General features: G+C 39.5%; 1 protein-coding gene across 1 annotated transcript in view; it reads left to right on the forward strand.

The window, feature by feature from the left end:
* basp1 (brain abundant membrane attached signal protein 1) overlaps window positions 1-15,431 on the forward strand; it is a 92,901-nt gene extending 77,470 nt beyond the window's left edge. Inside the window, exon 2 of the mRNA XM_003223095.4 lies at window positions 13,667-15,431. Coding sequence (XP_003223143.1) covers window positions 13,676-14,401 — 726 coding nt within the window. The 5' untranslated portion in view covers window positions 13,667-13,675 and the 3' untranslated portion in view covers window positions 14,402-15,431. The remainder of the gene's footprint in view (window positions 1-13,666) is intronic.
* The last annotated feature ends 1,214 nt before the right edge of the window (window positions 15,432-16,645 follow it).

Raw genomic sequence — 16,645 nt, forward strand, 5'->3', positions numbered from 1 at the left:
AGTATATATTTCCTTATGGGGTTAAAGAACATGGGTTACTTGTCCTAGGCTATAGCTGGAAAAGCATTAAAAATAACTTGATTATCATGACAGGATAGCAGTTTGTTCCATGTGATATGTTGATGATAGGATTACTGATACATAGAATCATCAGTGTTTTGCGTGGTGTTCTATAGTCTGACATGAATAAAAGCCATGAGAATCTTATATTCTGAATTTTGAGAAAGCAGACAAAAGCAGATTTGGATGGGAGGAAGAACATAGACAAGAGTGACTACAATAGTGTATCATGAGGCAATCCAATTTATTTGTGTATAAGGCTAAATTGAAGGCAGCTCTCCATATCCACAAGTTCTGCATTCATGGTAGAACCAATCTTGGCTGAAAAATATAAATTCCAAAAAGAGAATATTGATTTGGCTCTGCGTTGCTTCATTATTTATTTATTTATTTATTTATTACAGTATTTCTACCCCGCCCTTCTCACCCAACAGGGGATTTAGGGCGGCTTATAGTATATAACACATATATAACAATCATAGTAACATTCAAGTTGAGTTTAAAATTAAATTACATTTAAAACATTCATAAAACACATATAAATACACATCTAGGCGCGTTTTGATCTCTATTTTGATGTGTAGGCATGCCTTGCTGTAGCCTCCGGCCATTTCACAGATCCTCAAGTTATGCCATTTTGTATAGGGCATCATTTTACTATGACGTTGCATGTAATTGAAACTGAGCTTCTCCAAATTTTGGTATCCACAGAAGGGGAAGGGGTAGGGATGTCTGTCCAAGAACTGAATGGCAGCACATGCCAAAGCACCACTGTAATTGTGACATCAAAGCAGGGCTGGAGAATCTGTCAATATTCTTGGACTCTAATTCCCATCAGCCTGAGCCAGCCCGGCCAGTTGTGATATATTGCTGGGGTTGCCATTTGTCAAAATCTGAATGACTGAGGATTCTCTATTCTGTATCCAATCATGCATAGGAAAAGCTGGTGAACCCTGTGTATCAAAAAATGATGTAATATGATATATATGAGGTGTAGCAAAAGGTGGCTTACATATGTCAGTAGCAATCAGAGACCCAACAATGCAGATAGACCTTCCACATCACTTTGCATCCTGCCTTTTAATTGTGGAAACCATACCCGTACTTTCACTAACCCACATCTGGGGAGAAATGGTCTATATAGAAATATGCTTGGTCTTCCAGGGTGATTATATGGTATGATTGCCTTAAATACTTTTCTAGGAATTTCCAGGTCTTCCACCACAATTCTATGATGTGCTAGGACTGGAAGTTAGAACATTTAATGGTATTTGGTCATATACATTGTTTCAGGTAATCACAATCCAGCTGGAAATGTATCCCCTATAGATATGGGAGAAAAAGTGAGGAAAAAAAATGGGGGGGGGGGGGGAAGAGAACGTTTTTTGTTTGTTTGTTTGTTTGTTTTTAGCAAATCATGAAGATTAGTTCCTTAATGCAAAATAATTTAGAAATCAGGCTCCATCAATAAACTTCAGTGGACACTCAAGACAGATAAAAAAAACTTCAGTGGACACTCATGGGGATTTGTTTAATCAGTTAAAATTCATGAGTAAACCAGTTTAAAAAAAAAAAAAACCTGAAAATTTTTGAGTCCTGGATATGGAGGATCTTATTTTATAGTTCATTGTAATGAGGGCAAAAAAGGGTATGATCCTCAGGTTGGTGCTCTTCCTTTCTTCTTTGCTGGCTCAATCTTTGAAGTATGGGATATTTTCAATGCAAAATCCAAAGTTTTATATGTGCGCAGAAAAGGGTATGTTCTGCATAGGACACCATATATTCTCATCATTCCAGGATTTTACTCCTCAGGGTTTCCTGATACTTCAGAAACACTTTTTGACCATCTATCAAATATCAAATATTTTTAAAGTATTATTTGCCTCCTTAGTTGGAAACTTTCTTTTCTAAACCCTATTCAATTGTTACGGTACTTAAATAAGTATGTACACGAAGGTTCCTCCTGTTGTCACTCTTCCATGACAATCTAAATTGGAGAGACTTTTTACACAACACAGTCAGGAACTATGTTTTGCTCAAATCAGAGTTGTTACTTTTACAAATCAAGATCAAAATATTTAATATCACCTCGCTTGTTATGCCTCCCAAGGCAGTTAAAATGTTCTTTGTAGAACAGACCATTTTTTCCCCACCAACCAGATTTGTTGAGACACATAACGAATGAAAATAACCAAGAAAAATTACTCCTGGTTTGGACAACCAAATCTGATATGAAACAGTGCTGTCTTGGTTCAAGATCCATAACGCCATCCTGATGTCTCATATGAGGTTATTCCACAGCTGTTGCTACAGAGAAAGCCCTGCCCTCTGAACTCACCAACCTTGCCTCTGCGGAAGATCTAAAATTCTGAGCTGACTCATGTGAAATCCTCCAGATAGTTTGAGCCTAAGCCAGTTTGGGCTTTGTGTGTAAAAACCAGCATCTTGAATTGATCTGAGAAGCAAATTGGAAACCAATGCAGTTGGTGCAAAACCAGCTACGAATCACCAGAAGCAAACTTAAAGCAGTTGCGTCTAGTCTTCTCGGCTCATGTGCATAAAATGATGGAGAAGAAGGCAAAAGCAAACATAAGTCTCACATTTACTTACTTACTGTTGATATTGCTATGTTACAATACAACTGTAGTAACTGCACACAGAACCCCAGTGGTTATACACAATACTGTCTTTTTTTCTGACAAGAAATAGGAATTCATATAATGGGGTAAGGGGTCACAGGGAAGACAGCACAGTCCAACCTCCATAATTTCTTGGAATATTTGTTTTTAGGCCTGTTCCTGAGTTATTTGAGGCACTGATTCAGAAAATTCTGTTGGATAGATCTCATCAGCTCTAGTTTTTTAGATATGGTTATTATAGTTTTCTATGGGTGAGCTGCTGGTGACTGGTAGATGTCTTATGTTCTCTATCTCAAAAACTAAAGCTGATAGGGGGAAATTGGTGCCATTTTTTTGAATCAGCAGGCAAATACACTCAGAAAGAAGTCTAAAACTTGAGGCATCAAAATATGTGTTGGTCAGTGTAGATCATGTGATGAATAGTTATCTTTCCATATTTCCATTTTACAGCTCTTCATGTGTACTTTGCTGTTTTGATGTGGAACAATCAATAGAGCCATCATCACTAAGACTACGTTACAGAAATAACAAGTCAGGAAATGAAAGGGAAAAGAGGGGAAAACAATTGGCAGCCCTCTTGCCTTTTTAATCTGTATGGTTTCTTCTTTCCTTCTTCCCTCTCAATGCCTCCTTGTCATTTTCTTTATAGGGAACCTGGTATAAAACTAAATTTTGAATTTGGCTTCAGAAATAAATATTTTTTACTTTAAAAAGCAGGTGGTAAGGAAATGTGCCTCAATCTATATACAGTAGAGTCTCACTTATCCAAGCTAAACGGGCCGGCATAAGCTTGGATAGGTGACTATCTTGGATAATAAGGAGGGATTAAGGGATTAAGGAAAAACCTATTAAACATCAAATTAGGTTATGATTGAGGGTGCTACTCCAGCTCACCAAACAAGAATTCCCCTAGCTATAACACAGCCAGGCATTGAAGCTGCAAGGCTATTCAATGCAATTCAACCAGACCAACAAGGGATTAACCTTGGTAGAAGGCAGCCAGACTTTGAAGCAGCGATACTACTCTGTACTATTGAAGCTGACTAACCAAGCTTCCGCTAGATAGCAAGAAGCCAAGCTTTGAAGCAACGAGGCTATTCATTGCAATTCTAGTAGTCCAAAAACCGTAGAATGCAAGTACCCAGCCTCCCAAGCAGCAAGCCTATTCCATTGTATTCCAGCTCACCAAACAAGGATTCCCATAAGAAGAAAACAGCCAGGCTTTGAAGCTGCAAGGCTATTCGCTGCTATTCCTTCTGGCCAACAAATGATTCCCATAAGCCACAGCAACGCGTGGCTGGGCACAGCTAGTACATTATAAATATCTCAAACAGCTGGGACATGCACACACTTTTACATATAAATGCAGGGAGGGAGGGAGGGAGGGAGGGAGGGAGGGAGAGAGAGAGAGAGAGAGAGAGAGAGAGAGAGCTACTTAAATTAGCTGCTTAATGAATCTCTTTCCTGGAAGAAAAACAGAAGGAACAAATGTGAAAGCCCAAAACAGATATGGTTGCCAAGTAGACCACCCTACCCACAAGAAGTAAAATTTCTGAACATTTGCAAAACTGTAACTGTAGTGTATAATTTCATTGGTTCCCTTAAAAGAACTCTAATGCAGGAAAATCTAAGGCAGTGGTTCTTAACATTCTTTAATGCCGTGACCCCTTAATACAGTATCTCATGTTGACCCCCACCCATAAAATTATTTTTGTTGCTACTTCATAATTGTCATTTTTCTACTGTTGGGAAATGTAATGTAAACATCTGATATGCAGGATGTATTTTCATTCACTGGACCAAATTTGGCACAAATACCGATATGCCCAAATTTGAATACTGGTGGGGTTGGGAAGGGATTGATTTTGTCATTTGGGAGTTGTAGTTGCTGGGATTTATAGTTCATCTACAATCAAAGAGCACTCTGAACTCCACCAATGATGAAATTGAACCAAACTTGACACACAGAACTCCCATGACCAACAGGAAGTATTGGAAGAGTTTGGTGGGCATTGACCTTGAGTTTGGGAGTTGTAGTTCACCTACATCCAGAGAGTGCTGTGTACTCAAACTATGATGAATCTGGACCAAACGTGGCACAAATACTCAATATGCCAACTCTGAACACTGGTGAAATTTGGGAAAGTTTGGTTTTTTGTCAATGAAACACCATGATTTTTATGCTTGTGCTTTGTACTCCATACTCCCAAATTAGGATTGGATGGGGGCAATAAATTGAATTGACTGAGAGAAGAAGAATTAGGAACATAAACTCATCTTACTGACTCCTTCTAAAGCAATCCAAAATGCAAGGGCTGTTATGCCAGGATCCAATTTTTAATACTGGTTGAGTGTAAAACACTCATGCCAGCTTACTTACCCAAAGAGTTATCTGCAAATCCACAAAAATGTAATGCTAGTCTACATGAGAGGTTGCATGAGAGGATTCTGACCTTAATTTGCTTTTGCTTAATGTGAATGCTACAGTGATCTTTGTAGAGAAATTGGCTCTCTTAGATGCTTTTATGTGTCTTAGCTTGTTGGAGTCAGCAATATAAGAGAAGAGTTATACCAAAGTCTAGTTAACAAGAATTGGAATGTATAACAGATTAAGTTCAAATCTGGGAAATAGAGATTGAGGTGTATAAAAGTTGTCTCTGCATGTCCCATTACAGAAGTTAGGCATTACTTTTTTGGACTCAATTTCCCAAAATCTCTGAGGTTACATGGTCACTGGAATTGCTGGCTGTATATTTCTAGAAAGTGGCATAGAAAAAAAATAACCACAAGCCTGACAGTTGCTTTTCCTTGAGTGGGTCTTGGCAAATAACTTGGATAGGCTTGCCAGAAAGTAATTCTGTGTGTGTTTACTTGGAGACATACTTTACCATCTCCAACAGGCTTATTCTCTAGTAAATTTAGAGTTCCAGTCTAAATTATAGTTACAAACATCTGTACTTGGGAATAAGCACATTTGAATTCAGTGGAATTTCTTCACTATAAACATGTGTAGGGTTAGGCATCAAGACTATTTTACAAGTTAGGTTTAAAGACTTTTTGTATGTCTTTTTTCCTGTTTGAAATGTAAACATTTATGATACAGATGCCAATTGACCAATGCAGAAAGTAAAATACTGTCCTGATAATGTTCAGTAGATTACAGTATTCACAATGGATTATTAGGCCACTCACATGTAAATTATGCCAGTGAAGTCTTCATGCAAATTGAATGTTGCTCATGTAATATCAATGAGCAAAGAGATTTGTCCATATTGGTGCATTTGAAAGGCAAAATTGTTCAGTAGCTTCTGTCACACTGTACTATAGGAACATAAGAAGAGTTTGCTTGGATCAAACCAAAGGCCTGACTAGTGTAGCCTTCCATTCACAGAGTGGCTAGCCCAGTGGTTCTTAACCTGTGGGTCTGCAGGTGTCTTGGCCTACAACTCCCAGAAATCCTAGCCAGTTTACCAGCTGTTAGGATTTCTGGGAGGTGAAGGCCAAAACATCTGGGAACCCACATGTTGATAACCATTGGGCTAGCCATTGCCTATGGAAAATGTATTAGCAGACTATGAATTCCATAGCTGTTTCTCAGGGGCATACTGATATCGCAGTCATTATGGCCTATAGTCTTTGGTAATCCTGTCCTCCATTAAACTGTTCATTCTCCTTTTGAAGCTGTCCATATTGGGGGCCATCACTTATCTTGCGGCATCAATTGCATAGTTTAACTACATTACGGTCCCAGAGGGGATATTTTCCTAAATTGAAAAGTTTAGATAATTACAAACCCTATGGAAATGAATGACCTAAACCAGAGGTACTATAGTGTCTGTTTAGAGGACCTAGAAAATTCCTAGAGAGATACTCTAAACAAATATTTTGCAGAAACATGGATGATTATAATGATAATGCTTGATTTGTGCAAAACTGTTCACTTATGTAGAAAGTCTAAATTCCTCATTTGAACAATTTGTACAGGGACTTGCAGAAACTTGGTTGTGCCATAACTTCAAAGGATGGTGTTTTCTGAAAGACGGGGGTTATCCATTAGCAGAATGAGCAAATGGGAGGACTGAGCTATTTTCACTGTGCAAACAAAATTGGCTGAGATTATTTTAGAAAGCAAATGACAAAGGTGAGCAGAACAAAACCAAGGCGGTGGAATTGGGGGAACACCAAAATAATGTGTAATGAAATCATAGAAGAGACTATAGAGAAACGTGGTCTGACAGACCTACTATGGGAGAGTGAAAAACAAAAATGGAAGTCAGGTATTTCTTAATTTTCCAGTTTCAGACAGAGTAACTGCTGATAAGAGGTTTAGACGAGTCTTCCCTTTTACTGACATTGTTCAATCTTTCTTCTCTAACAATCCCTTCTTCATTTGTATTAGTGTCACGAGTTGTTTCCAAAAATTGTCTTCCCTAATGCCTGGCCTGGCAGGTGCCAAGTGACCCCACATTCTGCATCACAAAGACTGTAGACCAGCCAAGAACATGAATATCTGGTGCTTCCAACCAGAGCACCTCCTAGTACAACCAATTATAGAACTTGTAGGGATACCAGTTTTCCTGCTTTAAATGAATATTTTTTCCTGTAAGGAAAAAAAATGAAGACATGGTAAGAAAACAAGAGAGGCTAGAAATGGCTCATCTTCCTTTGTGGGAGTTTCAACATTGCACATGAGGAAGAGCTCCGGTGTATTTGAAAGCTTGGACACTACTTTGAGGATTTAAAAAATCATAATATGCATTTTTATATTACCATTGTTTTATATTTTTAGCTGAGTCTCCCTTGGTGAATTGTAGTACAGAATGATCTCATCTGTGGGATCCCTATCTGTGGTTTCATTTATCCACTTCAGACACAATATGTCATTTCAATGCATTTTCTAGGTTCTCTGACACAAGGTATTCTTGGGTCAGAGGTCCTTCAGTTCAATAGGGTTCACTATTATCGGCAGTTTTGCATATCTATCCAAGTCTGGAAACATATCCTTCATGATTCTGGGGGAGGGGATTTGTACTGTATTTCGTTTGGGAAACCTATTTAATTTACTTTAGGTTTTGATTTTACTGTATCTGGCAAGTCCATGAATATCCCCTAAGCCAATGATGGGCAACCTTTTGCACTTGGTGTGTCAAAATTCACCAAAAAAACCCTAGCATGACTTGGGTAGTGTGTCACTTCGAGAAAAAACCCATAATTTCGCAATATGTATAGTTTAAATAACAAAAATGTATAATTGTAATATATAACTGTATTTAATAAATCAAAAACTATTTACTACCATTATTTCCATGTACAACAATCTATGGTACCTCTTGCAGTTTCCACGCTGATTTCTCTCTATTCTAGTTTCGATTTAGTCATGAATGATGAATAATATAATAATAATATAATAGTAATGATATGATAATATACTACAATAATAATAGAATAATAATAGAATGATATAATGCTAATGTAATGTGCATAATCCCCATGGAGTAAACAACAAAACCACTGGACCAAATCACACCGAATTTGGCCACAAAAGACATAGTTATCCAATCAATCTTCATGCAGCAACATGTCAGCAAAAATGGCTAGGCGTGTCAGTGCTGACATGCGTGTCATAGGTTGGCCATCACTGCCCTAAGCCCTCAAAGCTTGCATAGAAAATCTGGCTTTACAGACAGACCCTCAAAGTAATAGTTATGAGAATTGTCAACAGGTTAGTTTTATTTATTGTTACATCAACATGGGCATAATGAAAGGGAGCTCTCTCAGTGTGTTCAAAATTAACCGTGCTTTATGTGATTTTCCATGGTCTTTGTCTCCAATTGCTTTAACAGGCTTCATATAAACTCCTTTGAGTCACTGTTTTTAGGAACTTTCACTGATGAAGTCCATTTGAAATTGATGTTTTTACTGTAGCCAAAGTGATGCATATATAGTGAGGAAGGGAGCTCTAGCCATGTTGGATAGAATCATGTCTTGGCATAGCAAATGTTATTTGCTGTGCCCTTTGATCCTTTACCCCATGCTTGGGTATAAAGAGATGATATAAACACCTTGTGTGTGTTCCTATGAATCTGGGACTTTTTTGGTGAAGTTCTGATTACTCTGGTCCTCTGTGCAAGATGGCTCTTTGGTCTTCCTATCAAAGATTACTATGATCCCAGCAACAACTAGGAGTGTATATTGTGAAGGTCATAGTACCATCAGACACTGCGAAGTGTTAGAGCATGGTTTTCTTCATTTAGAGAAGGCATGTACAACTTGGCAGTTTTTTTATGCAGGCTAACAACAACAACAACAACAACAACAACAACAACACTTTATTTATATTTCACCATATCTCCCCAAGAGAGCTCAGGGTGGATCACAGAACACATACACAGCAAACGTTCAGTGCTCTTTTGGACAAACAGGTCAGAATAGACAGAAAGAAGGCATGTTGTGTCAAAGTCCAGCTACTCCTATACCAAGGCTACTCCTCCCTGCCTGCCTAACAAGGAAGGCATGCAGGAAAAGGGCCGACCAGTGAATGTGAAGCCCAACCTTTCCCCGTTCCATTCGCTGGTTGGTGCTTCCCCTACTTGCATTCCACTTCATGGGAGCCCATGGGCCAAAAGTTATGCAGTTCTGATTTAGAGTTTCATCTTCAACCCTGATCTTTTTAGTCAAAATGGCATCATGTAGCAGAACAGAGAAATGTGTTTATGTTGGCATTTGATCTGTTAAAAAGGGAAGGGGGGAATCCTTTGGATGGCTGAATTTGTCTCATGTTATATGTTTTGTTTTAAACTTTAACAATACCACAAAGGACAGAGTATTACAAAAATAACTATCTTCTGGGAAAGGCTGTATCCCAGCTCCTTAGATGATCTCTCCCCCTTTCCCCAGCTATGGGGTCATCTGTGTCAATCGCATGATTTCCTGCACCCACTTCCTTCACCAATCTTCCTGCTTCTTGTGTTTCCACCTTGAGATGCCTACAGTTACAGCACATGGACTATGTGGTTTAACAGAAACAGAGGGAGCAGAGGCCTTCTGATGAGAATTGCAGACGGGATGGGGAGAGAGAGGCTTGCTAAGCGAAGTGCTAACCTGATTCATCCTGAAAGGCTCTCATTCTTACTGCTAATATTAGATGACTCCATACTTTTTTTTTAAAAAAGTTGTCACTTATCACTTAAAAAATAAAATAAATTCTGCATTGAATATTTTGACATTTGTCTGTAGTCAAATAATAAGCAGCCAGTTGACAAGTCAACACTTTTAACCATTTGGTTGATGGATCTTCCGGTGGTATTCTTGCCTGATCCCTTCCAGAAGTACTGCCAACCCCAACAGACAGTACTGAGGTAGATAGTTCAGTAAGGTGATTCAGTGGAAGATAGCTTTTAATGTTAATTTACAGCTGCCTTTATGAATCCATGGGCTCTTCATGAATTCAATCATTGATGGCTTGAAAAGCAATCCTTGATTTTGCTATTTTATATCAGGGACATCACATTAATATGTTATTGTATATTATGAGACTTCAGCACCCATAGATTTTGATTTCCATGGGAGGTCCTGGAACCAAATGCCATTAGATGCCAATATACCATGTACATTGATTTAAACTATTCCTTACAATTAATATTATTCATGATAGAGACATACATTACATTAGCCATGGGATGCTGTCAAAATAGGAGTCTTCATGGTGCATGATCCCCCTACAATAGCCACATATTCATTGCAGTTTCTGGACATAGTGCATGAAATAAAGCCATAGTGTTGTAGTTCTTTATGTGCTTCTTTCTCTTTCTTAGCAGCAGTAGAGCAGAGGCATGTGACTCACAATGTAATGGCTCCAATCCGTAAGGATACTGACTCCAAATATTAAAATTCACCCTCCATTGAATATCTAAATTTTCTAACATTGCAGTCACTTAAAAGTTTCAGTTGATATTAGAAATAAAGTTCAGGCCTCCAAAGAAGATAGATAAAAAAGTTACCAAAGGAATGGGAGCATGGCATAAAAGTTCTAGGTATGGAGAATTTCCAGTTTCTCACTCTCTAGAATGCTAGAGATTTAAATAGAAGAAAATTGTACTTAGGGGATCAGAGTTGTTATTTGGGAGGGTAATACCATCATCCCACCATCTTTTAACTACATCCCAATAGCATGCTGTGTTACTTTTTCCCAACCAATGCGTAATTATCTTTCATTCATACAGATGAGACAAAGGGAATAGAATTTACTGGGATACCATTATAGAGATACTGTACTAGGTTCAATTGGCCGTGACTCTGTGATGGGCCAAGATATCTCTTGCATGCCTATGTCTTTTTAAATGGGGGGGGGGGCTTAACCTTCTCCCCACCCCCTCCTGCCCGCATCATAATGAAAGACATTTGGCTGGTCATGTCAGAAGCAAAAAAAAAAAAAAACTTGGAAGAGTGGAAGAGGCACATCAAACAAAAGCATGCTTGTGTTATCCAAGCATTACCAAGCAAACAAATAGGGGCTTAATTGGGGATTATCTGGAAGCAACTATAGCTCTTGCTATTGTTTAAAATCTTTGCTCCTGCTGATTTGCAAAACAGCTCTGAAGTGCAATGTGACTGGATGGGCATGAAAGCATTGATTTCTTTATATAATAAGTGCACCATGACCTACATGGGTGAGCTGTGAGAGGTGGGGTGGCTGTAACGTTATTAGGCTTTGGGCTGTAGTGTTATTGTGCTCCTGACTAAAGTAAAATTGGTGTCCTTCTTTAGGGCTCGTGAAATGTTTGTGTTTGAGTCCAGCATGTGTAGTAGTTTGAGCATTGCATTACACTGGAAACCAGAGTTCAAATCCCCACTCAGCTATGAAAACCCATCATGTGACCCACTGGGTCACAATCTTTTAGCTTTGGAAAAAGGCAAGTTTCTGAACAAATCTTGCCCAGGAAAGCCTGGAATGGGGTTGTTTTAGGGTCATCATAAATCGGAAATGAAGGTACACATCAATGCTGGTTTGGAGGAGTACACTATTCAGTTATTCTCAGGAAAATTGTTATCCTTGTTACATTTCTTTGGAGGAGCTAAAGTGTGGGAAAGCCTATGTGGAATCTGTTGGTCTCAAACTGCAGCTTTTCCAAAGTCTAGAGCAGTGGTTCTCAACCTGTGGGTCCCCAGGTGTTTTGGCCTACAACTCCCAGAAATCCCAGCCAGATGTTTTGGCCAAAACATCTGGGGACCCACTGGTTGAGAACCACTGGTTTAGAGAATAGTGACCTGAAATGATCTGGATGGACAAACTGGGTGAGATCCACATATTTTTGCTACATTGTTATGGGATACTGGGGGAGAATAGCTATGTATGAACTATCCCACATTTTAATGCAGATGGATAGATAGATAGATAGATAGATAGATAGATAGATAGAATATGGTTGTCCAGTCCTTAGAGTTTCAGCCTGTGTAAGTCAGGTGATATCTGAAGTAGGGGAACAACAATGGTTTGTCTGAAGTGAAATGTGTGAAACGTGGAGATTTCTACTCAAGAAATGCCAGTTAAGAATTTTCAGGGACAATGTAGCTAATACTCATTAAATTTCTTGGTGGTGAAGAAATTGCATATTGCTTTCCAAATGTCACTGTGTGCATTTATACCTAGAGAATAATAAATAATTCCTGACACTACTGTTAGTAACTGAAGGGGGATGTTCATTCCCTCTTAACCAGAGCCAGGACTCCTGGACATAGTTGGAGTACAACTGATGATAGCTAAGGGCTGATGAGAATGTCAGCAGTAGTGTCTGGAGGTCTATAAGTTCCCAGGATAGTAATTTGTAAGATGTATGAAAGGTGATTAGGAGAACCACAAAAAGAGGGGCATTTGAGCAAGGGTAGGACCCTGACTGAAACATTGGACCTCATCTAATGGAGGTCCCAAATGTGGACGACAATGGGGGGATTCACCGGGCAGCCGGGCAAATCCATGGGAAAGCAGGGGAAAGCATGCCCCGCATCACCCACATCACCACATTCCCCATCACATGGGGGAAAGCATGCCACCTGGCTTGCCTCTGTTCTGGCCTCATTATAAGCAATGAGAACACAGGAAGCCTTCCATGTTCTCTGGGCTTCATCCTATGATGCTTCCAGGATGGAGCAAGGACAGAGCCCTGCCAGAAATAGCTCTGCATCATGTAGAGGGCTCAATGGTTTCTGTCCTGGCTCCATTCTGGAAGCTTCCTAAGACGGAGTCAGAAGGCAATGTGATGAGGCCCTTAGGTAGATAGAGTAAAATACACTAGGGACATGTGAGAAGTTCATTTCCATTCAAAAATTATTTGAAAACAAATGTTGATTTTTGCCATTTTACATAAGGAACACCATTTTACTGCACCATTATATAGTTGAGCCTTGATGGGAGTTGAGGCTTGATGGATTTTGGTACCCCTGGGGATCATGGAACCAAACCACAGCAGATACCAAGGGCCTAATAATAATAATAATAATAATAATAATAATAATAACAACAACAACAACAACAACAACAACAACAACAACAACAACAACAACAACTTTATTTTTATACCCCGCCTCTATCTCCCCAAAGGGGACTCAGGGCGGCTTATGTGGGGCCAAGCCCGAATAAAAACAATAACAATATAAAACACAACAATAGACAAGAGACATGCACAATTAAAAATTTAAACATTAACCAATAAAGTAAATGACAAAAACTTAATAAAAACATGAATTAAAAGAGAGAGGTTGTAAAAATAGACTGGATAATGTGCACCATATAAATATTGTTAACACGAGGCAACTGATAAAGTTCTTCAAATTCTTGGAAGTGCAAATTGGGATGGGAATAGGCCCTGTGTCCCCTCACTGTATATTAACCTTGCTGTGTGTGTTTCTTTTCTTGCTTGATACAAATGACAGTATTTTGAGGGTAACCCTCTTGCCTTTCTTGTTCCCAGGGCTCCAACATGGGAGGCAAACTGAGCAAGAAGAAGAAGGGCTACAGTGTGAATGATGAAAAGGCCAAAGACAAGGACAAGAAGGCTGAAGGGGCTGCTGCAGAGGAAGGGGAGGCTCAGAAAGAGAGTGAGCAGGTTACAGCGGAGACTACAGAAGTGAAGGAAAATAGCAAAGAGGAGAAGACTGAGCCAGATGCTCAGGTGGCTGCCAACAAGACAGAAGAGAAAGAAGAGGAGAAAGATAAAGCAGTGAGCCAGGAAGAGCCTAAGAAACCAGAAGCTGAGAAAACAGAGGCCGCAGTTGATGCCAAGGTGGAGCCTCCGAAGAATGAGCAGCAGGCAGCCAAGGCAGAGGAGTCGAGCTCTGCTTCTGCTCCGGCTGGCGATGCGCCTAAACAGCCCTCTGAGCCCAGCAGCGATGCAAAAGCTTCCCAGCCTTCAGAAGCCATAGCTACTAGTAAAGTAGATGACAAAGGCAAAGAGAAAGGAGAAGTCAAAAAGACTGAGGCTCCCCCCATACCCACAGCCCAAGAAACTAAAAGTGAGGTGGCCCCAGCTTCAGACTCAAAACCTAGCAGCAGTGAGGCTGCACCTTCTTCCAAGGAGACTCCAGCAACCACAGAAGCCCCTAGTTCTACTGCTAAGGCCTCAGAGCCTGTGGCCCCACCAGAGGAGGCAAAACCCTCTGAAGCTCCGGCAGCAAATTCGGATCAAACCATATCAGTGAAAGATTAAATTGGACAGTCCATGGGGAAAACAAAAACAAACAAAAAACAAAATTAACCACTTAAAACAACCTGTGTCTTCTTTTTTTTAATTATCTTTTTTTCAGCTCTACTAACTTGTTTCAGATCTGAAATAACAATATGTATTGCCCAGGAAAATTTTAAAAAAAGGAAAGGAATTACAAAAAAAAGTAATTGGATCGTCCCATTAAGTGAGCGGGAGGGAGGGAAAGCGGGTGTGGGGTGGGATTGGGCTGTGGCTGTGGCGGGGAATCCAAATAGTATTTTTGTGGGGGAAATAGCTAATATACTTTCTGCCAACTTTGCAAAGTCCTGTATTTCAATCAAGAATTAAAATCAGATGACAACCTTGATGTCTGAAAGTGCATTACCTCCTTCTTTTCTTTTTCTTTATTTTTTTGGTACCTGAACTGCTGTATAAATGCACTCCACCAGTCCTTTGATCTTTTTCCTTTCTTCTTTTTCTCTAAAGGGGATTTTGGAATGACAACATAATTGATTCTGCCCTCTGGGCCAGTGCCACACCAATCAGATCTTTATGAAAGCAGTATTTCCTGTGGGGTTTTTTTTTAATTTACAGCCTTTTATCATTTTGTATTTTTTATGCAGTGGATGAATGACAACTTTCAGACAAAACTCACCTAGCTGTCCACATTTTTTCTCAATGCCAATCCTCTGATACTTCTTCCTCTCCAAATATTTTTGGGAGTTTAAAAAAAATTAAAAGCATTCTCATCCTACTTAGCCTTCCTAGATTTCTCATGACGAGTTTAATGCATGTCCGTGGTTGGGTGCACCTGTAGTTCTGTTTATTGGTCAGTGAAAATGAAAAAAAAGTCTGCGTTTTTGCAGTTGCAGTTTCTCTTCCATTCTGTGTCACAGACACCAATACACCACTCATTGGGAAAGCAAACAAACAAACAACAGAAAAAAAAGCAAAATGTAAAATGGATGCATTGAAATTATATGTAATTGTATAAATGGTGCAACAGTAATAAAAGTTAAATAATTTAAAAACATCTTAAGTGTTACTGGTTACAAATTTATTTAGGTGAGCTCTTCTTGCATACATGTGGGAATTCTAGTAGTCAAGGAATGGTGTAACTCCTTTTCAGAGATAGCAAAACTCTGCCTACTACCTACTGGGTATTATCCACTGGATGAATCCTGCGAACTTCTCAGGAGAAAGGTAGTTGGATCTAGATTTTTCCAATTTTAAGTTTTCCCCCTTTGATATGTTGGTTAGACTGAAATGGGAAACTGAGGGAAAATCAAGAGAACCAAGCTGAAGCTAATTCACAAAAGGCCAGCAAATGTATGTGTAGAGAGAAAGAAGGACTGCTGGAGTAAAGGAAGCAGACCACAGAAATGGCCTGTGAATTGTACACATTACAGGCATAAGAATAAATACACAGACATAGAAATAAATACAGAATGTGGGCTCATTCTGGCAGTTGTAGACCAAAAGAGATCTGATCTTAGTATTATTTTGGCAGCTGACTCCCACTGAGACAACAATTCATTCCTCCCTCTCCTATCTCCAACCGCCCTTATGCCTGCAACCTCTGTACTTCTTTAAAATATGCTCTGGAAGGTTCCCTTTCTGTTGATCCAGATATTTAAAGGGATGGCTATGGGGAGGGACTGCAGAAGGGAAGAGGAATTGGCTCCCCGCCAAATTCTGATGAGAAAAGTAATTCTATTAGTAGAACAACCCTACTGGATCTTGGCCATTAACTACAGTCAGACCCCTACATTTGCAGGTTTAACTCTTGCAGATTTGATTATTAGTTCTCCCTAGGAACCTCTTTCATGGGAGCCCTGTGCCCTAACTTCAGACAACGTGAAGGTTTGACTGAATTGTGGCAAGAATAAGTAGATACTGGTTGGAATGAAGGGCAAGGGGAGCACGACAAAGTGCCTGTATGGGTTTTTAGGCCCCTTAACATTAAGGCTTTCTTTGGAAAAGCACTGGCACCACATCAGGTCCCCAAACTACCCAGTTTAACTCCACTCTCACTAATGGCTCTGACAGCAGTTTACAGAATGTGATAACAACAACAACAAAATTTTTGACAATCTATTTGAGGACCTGCTTGAAAAGCCTACTTTCCTGTTATTGACTTAGTTGACCCATTTCTCTGATTGTTGTGGGCTGTTCCTCTTACTGTGGTGTAAAGAATTATGCTTCAGTAGATGAATCCAAACAGTTATCTTCAGGTCACCTTCTGCA

Source organism: Anolis carolinensis, chromosome 4 (genome assembly GCF_035594765.1).
Source record: "Anolis carolinensis isolate JA03-04 chromosome 4, rAnoCar3.1.pri, whole genome shotgun sequence".
NCBI lineage: Eukaryota > Metazoa > Chordata > Lepidosauria > Squamata > Dactyloidae > Anolis > Anolis carolinensis.